General features: G+C 48.3%; 1 protein-coding gene across 1 annotated transcript in view; it reads right to left on the reverse strand.

Annotated features, from left to right (window-relative positions):
• The window catches only part of LMX1A (LIM homeobox transcription factor 1 alpha), a 106,830-nt gene extending 98,075 nt beyond the window's left edge, over positions 1–8,755 (reverse strand). Inside the window, exon 1 of the mRNA XM_038758355.1 lies at positions 8,680–8,755. Within this exon, the coding sequence (XP_038614283.1) occupies positions 8,680–8,755 (76 nt within the window). The remainder of the gene's footprint in view (positions 1–8,679) is intronic.
• Positions 8,756–12,622: the final 3,867 nt, after the last annotated feature.

Below are 12,622 nucleotides of genomic sequence, written 5' to 3' on the forward strand. Positions count from 1 at the left end.
GGAAGTCCAAGTTGGCAACATCTAGAGACGGTCCCTACCCAACAGTGGGCTCACGGCCTAGAAGGGGGAGACGGAGAACAAAACCAAACATAGTAACAGAATAAAATAAATAGAATAGATATGTCCAAGTAAAATAAATAAATAAATAGAGTAATAAATATGTACAAACATATATACATATAATTATTCTATGTACAAGTAAAATAAATAAATAGAGGAATAAATATGTACAAACATATACATATAATTATTCTATTATAAGTATATCTTGATTAATTATTACAACATATGTCTTAATTATATACGATCATATAATAATGATGATCATTGTGATATGATGATTATAATGATGATTATTCAATCAATCAATCAATGAATCGTATTTCTTGAGTGCTTACTGTGTGCAGAGCACTGGACTAAGCACTTGGAAAGTCCAAGTTGGCAACGGTCCCTACCCAACAGTGGGCTCACAGCCTAGAAGGGGGAGGCAGAGAACAAAACCAAACATAGTAACAAAATAAAATAAATAGAATAGATATGTACAAGTAAAATAAATGGAGTAATAAATATGTACAAACATATATACATATAATTATTCTATGTACAAGTAAACTAAAGAGTAATAAATATGTACAAACATATATACATATAATTATTCTAAGTATATCTTGTTGATTAATTATTACGGCGTATGTATTAATTATATACGATCATATAATAATGATGATCATTGTGATATGATGATTATAATGATGATTATTCAATTAATCAATCAATGAATCGTATTTCTTGAGTGCTTACTGTGTGCAGAGCACTGGACTAAGCGCTTGGGAAGTCCAAGTTGGCAACGTCTAGAGACGGTCCCTACCCAACAGTGGGCTCACAGTCTAGAAGAGGGAGGCAGAGAACAAAACCAAACATAGTAACAAAATAAAATAAATAGAATAGATATGCACAAGTAAAATAAATAAATAGAGTAATAAATATGTACAAACATATATACATATAATTATTCTATGTACAAGGAAAATAAAGAGTAATAAATATGTACAAACATATATACATATAATTATTCTATTATAAGTATATCTTGTTGATTAATTATTACGGCGTATGTATTAATTATATGCGATCATATAATAATGATGATAATGGTCATAATAAAGATAATAGTAATGATGATGATAATGATAATAACAATGATAATGGTGATAATGATGATGATAATGATGATGTTAACAATAATAATGGTGAATACAATAATGATAATAATGATAATGATAATAATGATGATAATGATAATAATAATGATGAACATAATAATGATGATGTTGCTAATGATAATAATAATAATAATAATAATAATAATAATAATAATAATAATAATAATAACGGGAAGGGGCCGTTCCCGGGCAGGAAGCTTAGGATCCGACCAGACTGAGCCCCCTCCTTCCTCTCCCCCTCCTCCCCTTCCCCCTCCCCACAGCACCTGTATATATATACATATATATATATATATATATAATATATATATATATATATGTTTGTACAGATTTATTACTCCACTTATTTTACTTGCACATATTCTATTGATTTTATTTTGTTAATATGTTTTGTTTTGTTGTCCGTCTCCCCCTTCTAGACTGTGAGCCCGCTGTTGGGGAGGGACCGTCTCTAGATGTTGCCACCTTGGACTTCCCAAGCGCTTAGTACAGTGCTCTGCACACAGTAAGCGCTCAATAAATACGAATGAATGAATGAAGGGGAGGATCCTGGGCCGGGGGGCGATGGGGAAGGGGCTCGAACGGGATGGAGCGGGACGGGAGGAGACGGGATGGGATTCATGCATTCAGTCCTTCCATCCTATTTATTGAGCGCTTACTGTGGGCACAGCACTGGACTAAGCGCTTGGCAAAACATTCATTCCATCATATTTATTGAGCGGTTACTGTGTGCAGAGCACTGGACTAAGCGTTTGGCAAAGCATTCATTCCATCGTATTTATTGAGCGCTTACTGTGTGCAGAGCACTGGACTAAGCGCTTGGCAAAGCATTCATTCCATCGTATTTATTGAGCGCTTACTGTGTGCACAGCACTGGACTGAGCGCTTGGGAAAGCATTCATTCCATCGTATTTATTGAGCGCTTACTGTGTGCAGAGCACTGGACTAAGCGCTTGGGAAAGCATTCATTCCATCGTATTTATTGAGCGCTTACTGTGGGCACAGCACTGGACTAAGCGTTTGGCAAAGCATTCATTCCATTGTATTTATTGAGCGCTTACTGTGTGCAGAGCACTGGACTGAGCGCTTGGGAAAGCATTCATTCCATCGTATTTATTGAGCGCTTACTGTGTGCAGAACACTGGACTAAGCGCTTGGGAAAGCTTTCATTCCATCGTATTTATTTAGCGCTTACTGTGGGCACAGCACTGGACTAAGCGTTTGGCAAAGCATTCATTCCATCGTATTTATTGAGCGCTTACTGTGTGCAGAGCACTGGACTGAGCGCTTGGGAAAGCATTCATTCCATCGTATTTATTGAGCGCTTACTGTGTGCAGAACACTGGACTAAGCGCTTGGGAAAGCATTCATTCCATCGCATTTATTGAGCGCTTATTGTGGGCACAGCACTGGACTAAGCGCTTGGCAAAGCATTCATTCCATCGTATTTATTGAGCGCTTACTGTGTGCAGAGCACTGGACTAAGCGCTTGGCAAAGCATTCATTCCATCGTATTTATTGAGCGCTTACTGTGGGCACAGCACTGGACTAAGCGTTTGGCAAAGCATTCATTCCATCGTATTTATTGAGCGCTTACTGTGTGCAGAGCACTGGACTGAGCGCTTGGGAAAGCATTCATTCCATCGTATTTATTGAGCGCTTACTGTGGGCACAGCACTGGACTAGGCGCTTGGGAAAGCATTCATTCCATCGTATTTATTGAGCGCTTACTGTGTGCAGAGCACTGGACTGAGCGCTTGGGAAAGCATTCATTCCATCGTATTTATTGAGCGCTTACTGTGTGCAGAGCACTGGACTAAGCGCTTGGGAAAGCATTCATTCCATCGTATTTATTGAGCGCTTACTGTGTGCAGAGCACTGGACTAAGCGCTTGGGAAAGCATTCATTCCATCGCATTTATTGAGCGCTTACTGTGTGCAGAGCACTGTACTAAGCGCTTGGAAAGTCCAAATCGACAACAGAGACAATCCCTACTCAACAACAGGCTCCCGGGCTGGAAGATAAAACGGGAAGGCCCGGGGCCGGCGAAGGATGGAAGGGCGTGGAACCAAGTCGCCTGGACTGCCATGGAATGGCACGAAAATAATCATAATCACGATGGTATTTGTTAAGCGTTTATTATGTGCGTTTATTGTGTGTTTATTAACTTCATCACAGTTCTTTTAGACTGTGAGCCCACTGCTGGGTAGGGACTGTCTCTATATGTTACCAACTTGTACTTCCCAAGCGCCTAGTACAGTGCTCTGCACACAGTAAGCGCTCAATAAATACGATTGATTGATTGATTGATTCATCCCCATTTGACAGATGAGGGAACTGAGGCACAGAGAATAATAATAATAATGGTATTTGTTAAGCACTTACTATGTGCCAAGCACTGTTTTAAGCGCTGGGGGAGATACAAGGCCGTCAGGTTGTCCCACGTGGGGCTCACGGTCTTCATCCCCATTTGACAGATGAGGGAACTGAGGCACAGAGAACAATAATAATAATAATGGTATTTGTTAAGCGCTTACTATGTGCCAAGCACTGTTCTAAGCCCTGGGGGAGATACAAGGCCATCAGGTTGTCCCACGTGGGGCTCACGGTCTTCATCCCCATTTGACAGATGAGGCAACTGAGGCACAGAGAATAATAATAATAATGGTATTTGTTAAGCGCTTACTATGTGCTGAGCACTGTTCTAAGCGCTGGGGGGGATACAAGGTAATCAGGTTGCCCTACGTGGGGCTCCCAGTCTTCTTCCCCATTTGACAGCTAAGGAAAGTGAGGCCCAGAGAAGTGAAGCGACTTGCTCAAAGTCACACAACTGACAGGTGGCAGAGCCGGGATAAGGAACGGGAGAAGGGATGGCTAGAAACGGGAAAGAGACGGGACGATAGGACGGCTAAAAACGGGAAGGACCGGGGGACGAGGTGGTTAGAAGCAGAGTGGCTCAGCGGAAAGGAGTCATTCATTCATTCATTCAATAGTATTTATTGAGCGCTTACTGTGTGCAGAGCACTGTGCTAAGCGCTTGGGAGTCCGAGGTCAGCTCACCTCCTCCAGAAGGCCTTCCCAGACTGAGCCCCACTTTTCCCCAGCTCCTCCTCCCCACTGCCCCCACTCCCTCCCTCTGCCCTACCCCTTTCCCCTCCTCACAGCACTTGTGTCTATTTGTACATATTTATTACTTTATTTATTTTATTAATGATGTGTACATAGCCATAATTCTATTTATTCTAACGGTTTTGACACCTGTCTCCACGTTTTGTTTTGTTGTCCGTCTCCCCCTTCTAGACTGTGAGCCCGTTGTTGGGTAGGGACCGTCTCTATCTGCTGCCGACTTGGACTTCCCAAGCGCTTAGTACAGTGCCATGCACACAGTAAGCGCTCAATCAACACGATTGAATGAATGAATGAATGAATGAATGAATCCGGGCTCCGCCGCTTGTCAGCTGGGTGACTTTGGGCAAGTCACTTCACTTCTCTGGGCCTCAGTTCCCTCATCTGTAAAATGGGGATGAAGACTGTGAGCCCCCCGTGGGACAACCTGATTACCTTTTATCTCCCCCAGCGCTTAGAACAGTGCTTTACACATAGTAAGCGCTTAACAAATGTTATTATTATTATTATTACTATTATTATTACCCCAGCGCTTAGAACAGTTCTTGGCGCATAGTATGCGCTTAACGAATGCCATCATAAATAAATAAACGGGAAGGACGGGGCGACGGGGTGGCTAAAAATGGGAAGGACGGGACGAGAGGATGGCTAGAAAGGGCAAGGACCGGGAGACGGGATGGTTAAAAACGGGAAGGACGGGACGGCTAGAAAAGGCAAGGACTGGGCCACGGAGTGGCTAGAAATGGGAAGGGCCTGGCGACTGGATGGCTAAAAACGGGAAGGACGGGGCGAGGGGATGGCTATAAACGGGAAGGATGGGACGAGAGGACGGCTAGAAAGGGCAAGGACCGGGAAACGGGATGGCTAAAAACGGGAAGGACGGGGCGATGGGATGGCTATAAACGGGAAGGACCGGGAGATGGGATGGCTAAAAAGGCATGGGATGGCTAAAAACGGGAAGGACGGGACGAGGAGATGGCTATAAACGGGAAGGATGGGACGAGGGGATGGCTATAAACGGGAAGGACGGGGGCGATGGGATGGCTAAAAACGGGAAGGACCGGGCGATGGGATGGCTATAGACGGGAAGGACCGGGCGATGGGATGGCTAAAAACGGGGAAGGACGGGGCGATGTGATGGCTAAAAAGGCATGGGATGGCTAAAAACTGGAAGGACAGGGCGATGGGATGGCTAAAAACGGGAAGGACCGGACGATGGGATGGCTATAAACGGGAAGGACGGGGCGATGGGATGGCTAAAAACGGGAAGGACCGGGCGATGGGATGGCTAAAAACAGGAAGGACAGGGCGATGGGATGGCCACAAAGGCATGGAATGGTTAAAAACGGGAAGGACGGGGCGATGGGATGGCTAAAAACGGAAAGGACCGGGCGATGGGATGGCTAAAAACGGGAAGGTCGGGGCATTTAACGGGGCGCAATCTGTCCAGACTGGGAGTTGGATACACCCTCGCCGCTTCTAGACCGTGAGCCCGTTGTTGGGCAGAGATTGTCTCTCTCTTTCTCTCTGTTGCCAAATTGTACTTTTCCAAGCGCTTAGTAATAATAATGATGATGATGATAGTATTTGTTAAGCGCTTATTATGTGCCAAGCCCTGTTCTAAGCGCTGGAGGTGATGCAAGGTGATCAGGTTGTCCCACGGGGGGCTCCCAGTCTTCATCCCCGTTTTCCAGATGAGGGAACTGAGGCCCAGAGAAGTGAAGTGGCTTGACCAAGGTCACACAGCCGACAGGTGGCTTAGCACAGTGCTCTGCGCACAGTAAGCGCTCAATAAGTACTGATGGAAGGAAAGAAGGAAGGAAGGGACGGGGGGGAGGGTCTGGAAAGGGAAGCAGGATGCTGGCGGGAGGAGAAGAGGCCGGTCCTCATCGCCGTCGCCCCCAACCCCGTTTCCTTGGCTGTCGTTTTTGCCCCCCCTGCCCCTGACCTCTGACCCCTCTGGCCCCCCAAAATATTCCTGGAGAAGAAGACCACCACCAAACCCGGGACACACTTTGGGGCCCCTCTTGGTTGGGGGAGAGGGGTGTCCAAACACACACACACACGGAGAAGTCGAGGATGCCAGCATTGGGGGGCGTAAAATAGTTGTCCGGGCTGGGGGAAGCTCCGAAAGAGGAGATTTCTTAAGCGAAAATAAGCGCTTAGACCAGTGCTCCGCACACAGTAAGCGCTCCCTAAATACGATTGAATGAATGAATTCCTTTTTTTTCCCCCTCCAAAAAGCGACCACCGCCCGCTCCCCTCGACCATCTGTCGGGGATAATAATAATAATAACCGCAATGATAAGAATAATTTCAGTAATAATAATAGCAGTAATGATAATAATAATAACAGTAATAATAATGATGATATTTGCTAAGCGCTTCCTATGTGACAAGCACTGAACAACAATCGCGTTGTTCATTCATTCAATCGTATTTATTGAGCGCTTACTGTGTGCAGAGCACTGGACTAAGCGCTTGGGAAGTCCAAGTCGGCAACATATAGAGACGTCCCTGCCCAACAACGGGCTCACAGCCTAGAAGGGGGAGGCGGGCGACAAAACAAAACATGTAGACGGGTGTCAAAATCGTCCGAAAAAATAGAATTCAAGCTATATGCGCACCATTAACAAAATAAATAGTAAATATGTACAAGTAAAATAGAGTAATAAATCTGTACAAATTTATATACAGGTGCTGTGGGGAGGGGAAGGAGGTAGGGCGGGGGGGGATGGGGAGGAGGAGAGGAAAAAGGGGGCTCAGTGGGCGTTGTCCCACGGGGGGCTCACAGTCTTCATCCCCATTTTACGGATGTGGGAATTGAGGCCCAGAGAAGTGAAGTGACTTGCCCAAAGTCACACAGCAGACAAGTGGCGGAGCCGGGATTAGAACCCACGTCCTCTGTGGGATTTAGGCCACTCCTGCGGGCTCGAAAAGAAACGGGGTTCGCGTCCCCCGACTTCCCAGGAAGCTCCCGCCCGGGGGGGGGACAAGAGGGAAAGGGGCTGGGAATTTGGTCTCCAAGGTCCCACCCATTCCCTCCAAGCCCGGCCCGGAGTAGCTGCCAACTTCATTTTTCCCCAGAGCCCCCAACGGGCCAAGAGGGGCCCAGGGGGAGACCCCCCGACGCCCCAAAATACACACACACACTCACTCACACTCCCACTCACACACTTTTCCCTCCCTTCAATCCTCAGCCGGGCCCGCCGGGAATAAGGAGTCATTTAGGACTCGTCTGTCATTCAGCGATGAAAAATCCCGGCCATGGGAATTCTCACTCGTTTGAGTCGAAGGCCTCGAAGCCTGTCCGCAGCGACACAAACACACACATATACACACAAACGCCCACCCACTCACATTTGTTGTCTGTGTCCCCCTTCTAGCCTGTGGGCCCGTTGTTGGGGAGGGACCGTCTCTATATGTCGCCCAATTGTACTTTCCAAGCGCTTAGTCCAGTGCTCTGCACGCAGTAAGCGCTCAATAAATACGATGGAAAGAAGGAATATGCACACCCACAAACACGCATACCCACCCACCCACATATATATATGAGAAGCAACGTTTCTCAGTGGAAAGAGCCCGGGCTTTGGAGTCAGAGGTCGTGGGTTCAAATCCCGGCTCCGCCACTTCTCAGCTGTGTGATTTCGGGCAAGTCGCTTCACTTCTGTGTGCCTCACTTCCCTCGTCTGTAAAATGGGGGTGAAGACTGTGAGCCCCCCGTGGGACCACCTGATCACCCTGTAACCTCCCCAGCGCTTACAACAGTGCTTTGCATATAGCAAGCGCTTAATAAATTCATTCAATCGTATTTATTGAGCGCTTGCTGTGTGCAGAGCACTGTACTAAGCGCTTGGGAAGTACAAGTTGGCAACATTTAGAGACGGTCCCTACCCAACAGCGGGCTCACAGTCTAGAAGAGCCATCATTATTATTATTATTATGCAACCCCACAAACACACATACCCACCCACCCACATATATCCAGCGCTTAGAACAGTGCTTTGCACATAGTAAGCGCTTAATAAACGCCATCATTATTATTATTATACATACGCACACCTATGCAACCCCACAAACGCACACCCACAAAACACCCACCCTCATAGGCCCCCCCACCTTAACACACCCACCCACAACCACACAAACACTCCCACTCAAACCCACTCCGGCAGAGCGTTTAGCATTTGGAAGTGGCCCCTTCTTTAGCGCTGATCCTTTTGGACTTCGGGGACCATCCCCGGCTCAGGGGGCTGGGGGTTGAAGAGGGGGGCGTCCAGAAGTATCCCGGGGGTCCCGCAGCCCCCCACCCCCTGCAGCCTCGACTTACCCAGCAGGGAGGAGAAAGAGGCCGAGGAGTCGATGACGCTCTGCAAATTCTCTTCCATCTTCAACGCGTCCAGCATGGTGGTCTGGGGGTGGGGGGCTGCGGGGGGGCGGGGGGCTCCAGAAAGGACCCGTCCGGGGAGGAGGAAGAAAGAGACTCGCAGCTTTCTTATCCAGCCCGGACACCCCTCCCCGACAGCCCCCGCCCCCATCTTTCCATCCTCCTCCTCCTCCTCCTCCTTCTTCCCCACCCCCTAGGAGAGGGAAAGGAAGCCTCCAGCCTCCACACCCCTAGCTTAGGTCTCCCCCCAAATCGGGGGTCGCCCTAATCCCTGCCACCCCCCCGGGCCTCAGGCCTCTTCTACCTAGGGGAGGGGAGCCAGGGATGCCAGGGATATGGGAGGAACTGGAGAAAGTGGGAAGGCAGCAGGCTTGGGAGCTGGGAATGGGGAGGGGGATACAGAGGGCAGGCCTAGGGGGGACATTGGGGGGACATAGAGGGGAAGGGGAAATAGGGAAGGGGGGCAGTTGGAGTGGAGGGAGAGGGGTGTAGGGGGGAGGAGGATATGGGGAGAGAGGGGTAGGGACTGTCTCTATATGTTGCCAATTTGTACTTCCCAAGCGCTTAGTACAGTGCTCTGCACATAGTAAGCGCTCAATAAATACGATTGATGATGAGTACAGCGGGGAGGGGGGTAATAATAATAATAATATTGATGATGGTATTTGTCGAGCACTTCCTATGTGCCAAGCACTGTCCTAAGCTCTGGAGTAGATGCAAGGGAATCAGGTTGTCCCACGTGGGGCTCACAGTCTCCATCACCACTGAGGCTTCTGAGGCCCAGAAAAATGAAGTGATTTGCCCAAGGTCACACAGCAGACGAGCGGCGGAGCCGGGATTAGAACCCGTGACCTTTTGACTTCTAGACTGTGAGCCCACTGTTGGGTAGGGACCGTCTCTATATGTTGCCAACTTGGACTTCCCAAGCGCTTAGTACAGTGCTCTGCACACGGTAAGCGCTCAATAAATATGATTGATTGATTGATTGATTGACTCCCAGGGCCATGCCGTGCTGCTTCTCTAAATTAAGCGCTTACTTTGTGCCGGGCACTGTACTGAGCGCTGAGGTGGGGAGGAAAAGGGGTACTGGGGCAGGGGGGTGTGAGAAGGAAGCAGTGTGGCTTAAGTGGAAAAAGCCCAGGCTTGGGAGTCAGAGGACGTGGGTTCTAATCCCGGCTCGGCCACTTATCTGCTGAGTGACTTTGGGAAGCCACTTTCATTCATTCAATCGTATTTATTGAGCTCTTACTGTGTGCAGAGCACTGTACTAAGCACTTCCCAAATTCTCACTTCCCAGATTCTCTGGGCCTCAGTGACTTCATCTGGAAAATGGGGATGAAGACTGTGAGCCCCACTTGGGACAACCTGATGAGCTGGTATGTACTCCAGCGCTTAGAATAGTGCTTGGCACAAAGGAAGCGCTTAACAAATACCACAATAATAATTATTGTTATTACAGAGGGAAAGGGGCGACGGAGGGCAAATACCTTTGGGTTGAATTTCAAACCCTCTCCCTCGCCCATCGCCCGGCGGGCCGGAGGGATCCCGAGCTTCCTGAGTGGGGTGGTTCCCACCCCCTTCCTTCTGCCCCTTCCATGTGGACACCCCCACTGGACACCCCCTGCCCATCGGGTGGGAGATAATCCAGGCTTAATCACCTGGAGGAATTCAACCTCCCCTCGCCCACCCATCCATCATTCCGGAACCCAGAGCATTCCCTCTTCCTCCCCCGCGACCCCTTCCCGCATCTCCCCCAAACCCCGGGGTGGGGGACAGGGCGGGAAGAACTGGAACCCACCAGAGATCCACCCCGGCGCTTAGTACAGGGCCTCGCCCATAGTAGGAGCTTAACAAATGCCATGATTATTCTCATTATTATTATCCGGGCTCAGAGAGGGTCAGCCGCCTCACCGGGATCACATAGCCTGGCAACGTTGGAGTCGGGATTATCGATCAATCGGTGGTATTTATTGAGCGTTTACTCTGTGCGGAGCACTTGAGAGAGCACGATAGAGTAGAGACTAGATCCCTGCCCTCCAGGAGCTGACACTCGAGCGGGAATTAGAAGCCAGATCTTTCCTCCCTCAGGAGCCAGACCAGTTCTCTGTCTCGCCTGTAATAATTATACTAATTACGGTGTCTGTTAAGCGCTTACTATGTGCCAGGCACTGAACTAAGCGCTGGGGTGCAAATCAGATTGGACACAGTCCCTGTCCAAGGTGGGTCTCACAGTCTCCATCCCCATTTTACCAGTGAGGCCCAGAGAAGCCAAGTGACTTAACAAGGTCACACAGCAGATAAGTGGCAGAGTCAGAATTAGAACCCATGACCTTCTGACGCCCAAGCCTGGGCTCCGTCCACTAGACCACGCTGTCCCCGCCTCTAGCCTGTCAGCTCCCTGAGGGCAGGGAACATGGACCACAGCAGAGCCAACTTTATTGCCCAAAGAGAAAGGAGCTGAGACTCCATAAATTCATCCTCTTCCCATTAAGGCCCTGCTGAGAGCTCACCTCCTCCAGGAGGCCTTCCCAGACTGAGCCCCTTCCTTCCTCTCCCCCTCGTCCCCCTCTCCATCCCCCCCCATCTTACCTCCTTCCCTTTCCCACAGCACCTGTATATATGCATATATGTTTGTACATATTTATTACTCTATTTATTTTATTTGTACATATCTATTCTATTTATTTTATTTTGTGAGTATGCTTGGTTTTGTTCTCTGTCTCCCCCTTTTAGACTGTGAGCCCACTGTTGGGTAGGGACTGTCTCTATATGTTGCCAATTTGTACTTCCCAAGCGCTTAGTACAGTGCTCTGCACATAGTAAGCGCTCAATAAATACGATTGATGATGATGATGATGATTAAGCTCTGCCCTGGGAAGGAGCCTATTATAATGGATAGAGCCCTGGCTTGGGAGTCAGAAGGACCCGGGTTCTAATCCTGCCTCCTCCACTTGTCTGCTGTGTGACGCTGGGCAAGTCGCTTCACTTCTCTGGGCCTCAGTGACCTCATCTCTAAATTGAGGGTCGAGACAGTGAGTTCCGTGTGGGACACGGACTGTGTCCAACTTGATTAACTTGCCTCTACACCGGTGCTTAGAACAGTGCTTGGCACATAGTAAGCGTTTAACATATTTACTATCTTATTTACTTTGTTAATGATGTGCATCTAGTTTTAATTCTATTTATTCTGACGACTTTGACACCTTTCTCCATGTTTTGCTTTGTTGTCCGTCTTCCCCTTCTAGACCGTGAGCCCGTTGTTGGGTAGGGACCGTCTCTATCTGTTGCCGACTCGTACTTCCCAAGCCCTTAGTACAGTGCTCTGCACATAGTAAGTAGTCAGAGGTCATGAGTTCGAATTCCGGCTCCGCCAACTGTCAGCTGGGTGACTTTGGGCAAGTCACTTCACTTCTCTATGTAGTCACTTCTCTCTATATATAGAGCAGCAGCTGTGGCTCAGTGGAAAGAGCCCGGGCTTTGGAGTCAGAGGTCATGGGTTCGAATCCCGACTCCACCACATGTCTGCTGTGTGACCTTGGGCAAGTCACTTAACTTCTCTGGGCCTCAGTTACCTCATCTGGAAAATGGGGATTAAGACTGTGAGCCCCACATGGGACAACCTGATCACCCTGTATCCTCCCCAGCGCTTAGAACAGTGCTTTGCACATAGTAAGCGCTTAACAAATGCCAATTATTATTATTATTATTCTCTGTGCCTCAGTTCCCTCATCTGTAAAATGGGGATTAAGACTGTGAGCCCCCCGTGGGACAACCACATCACCTTGTAACCTCCCCAGCGCTTAGAACAGTGCTTTGCACATAGTAAGTGCTTAATAAATGCCATTCTTCTTCTTATTATTATTATTAGCACCTTTCTCCCCTTCTA

Source organism: Tachyglossus aculeatus, chromosome 16 (assembly GCF_015852505.1).
Source record: "Tachyglossus aculeatus isolate mTacAcu1 chromosome 16, mTacAcu1.pri, whole genome shotgun sequence".
Lineage (NCBI taxonomy): Eukaryota > Metazoa > Chordata > Mammalia > Monotremata > Tachyglossidae > Tachyglossus > Tachyglossus aculeatus.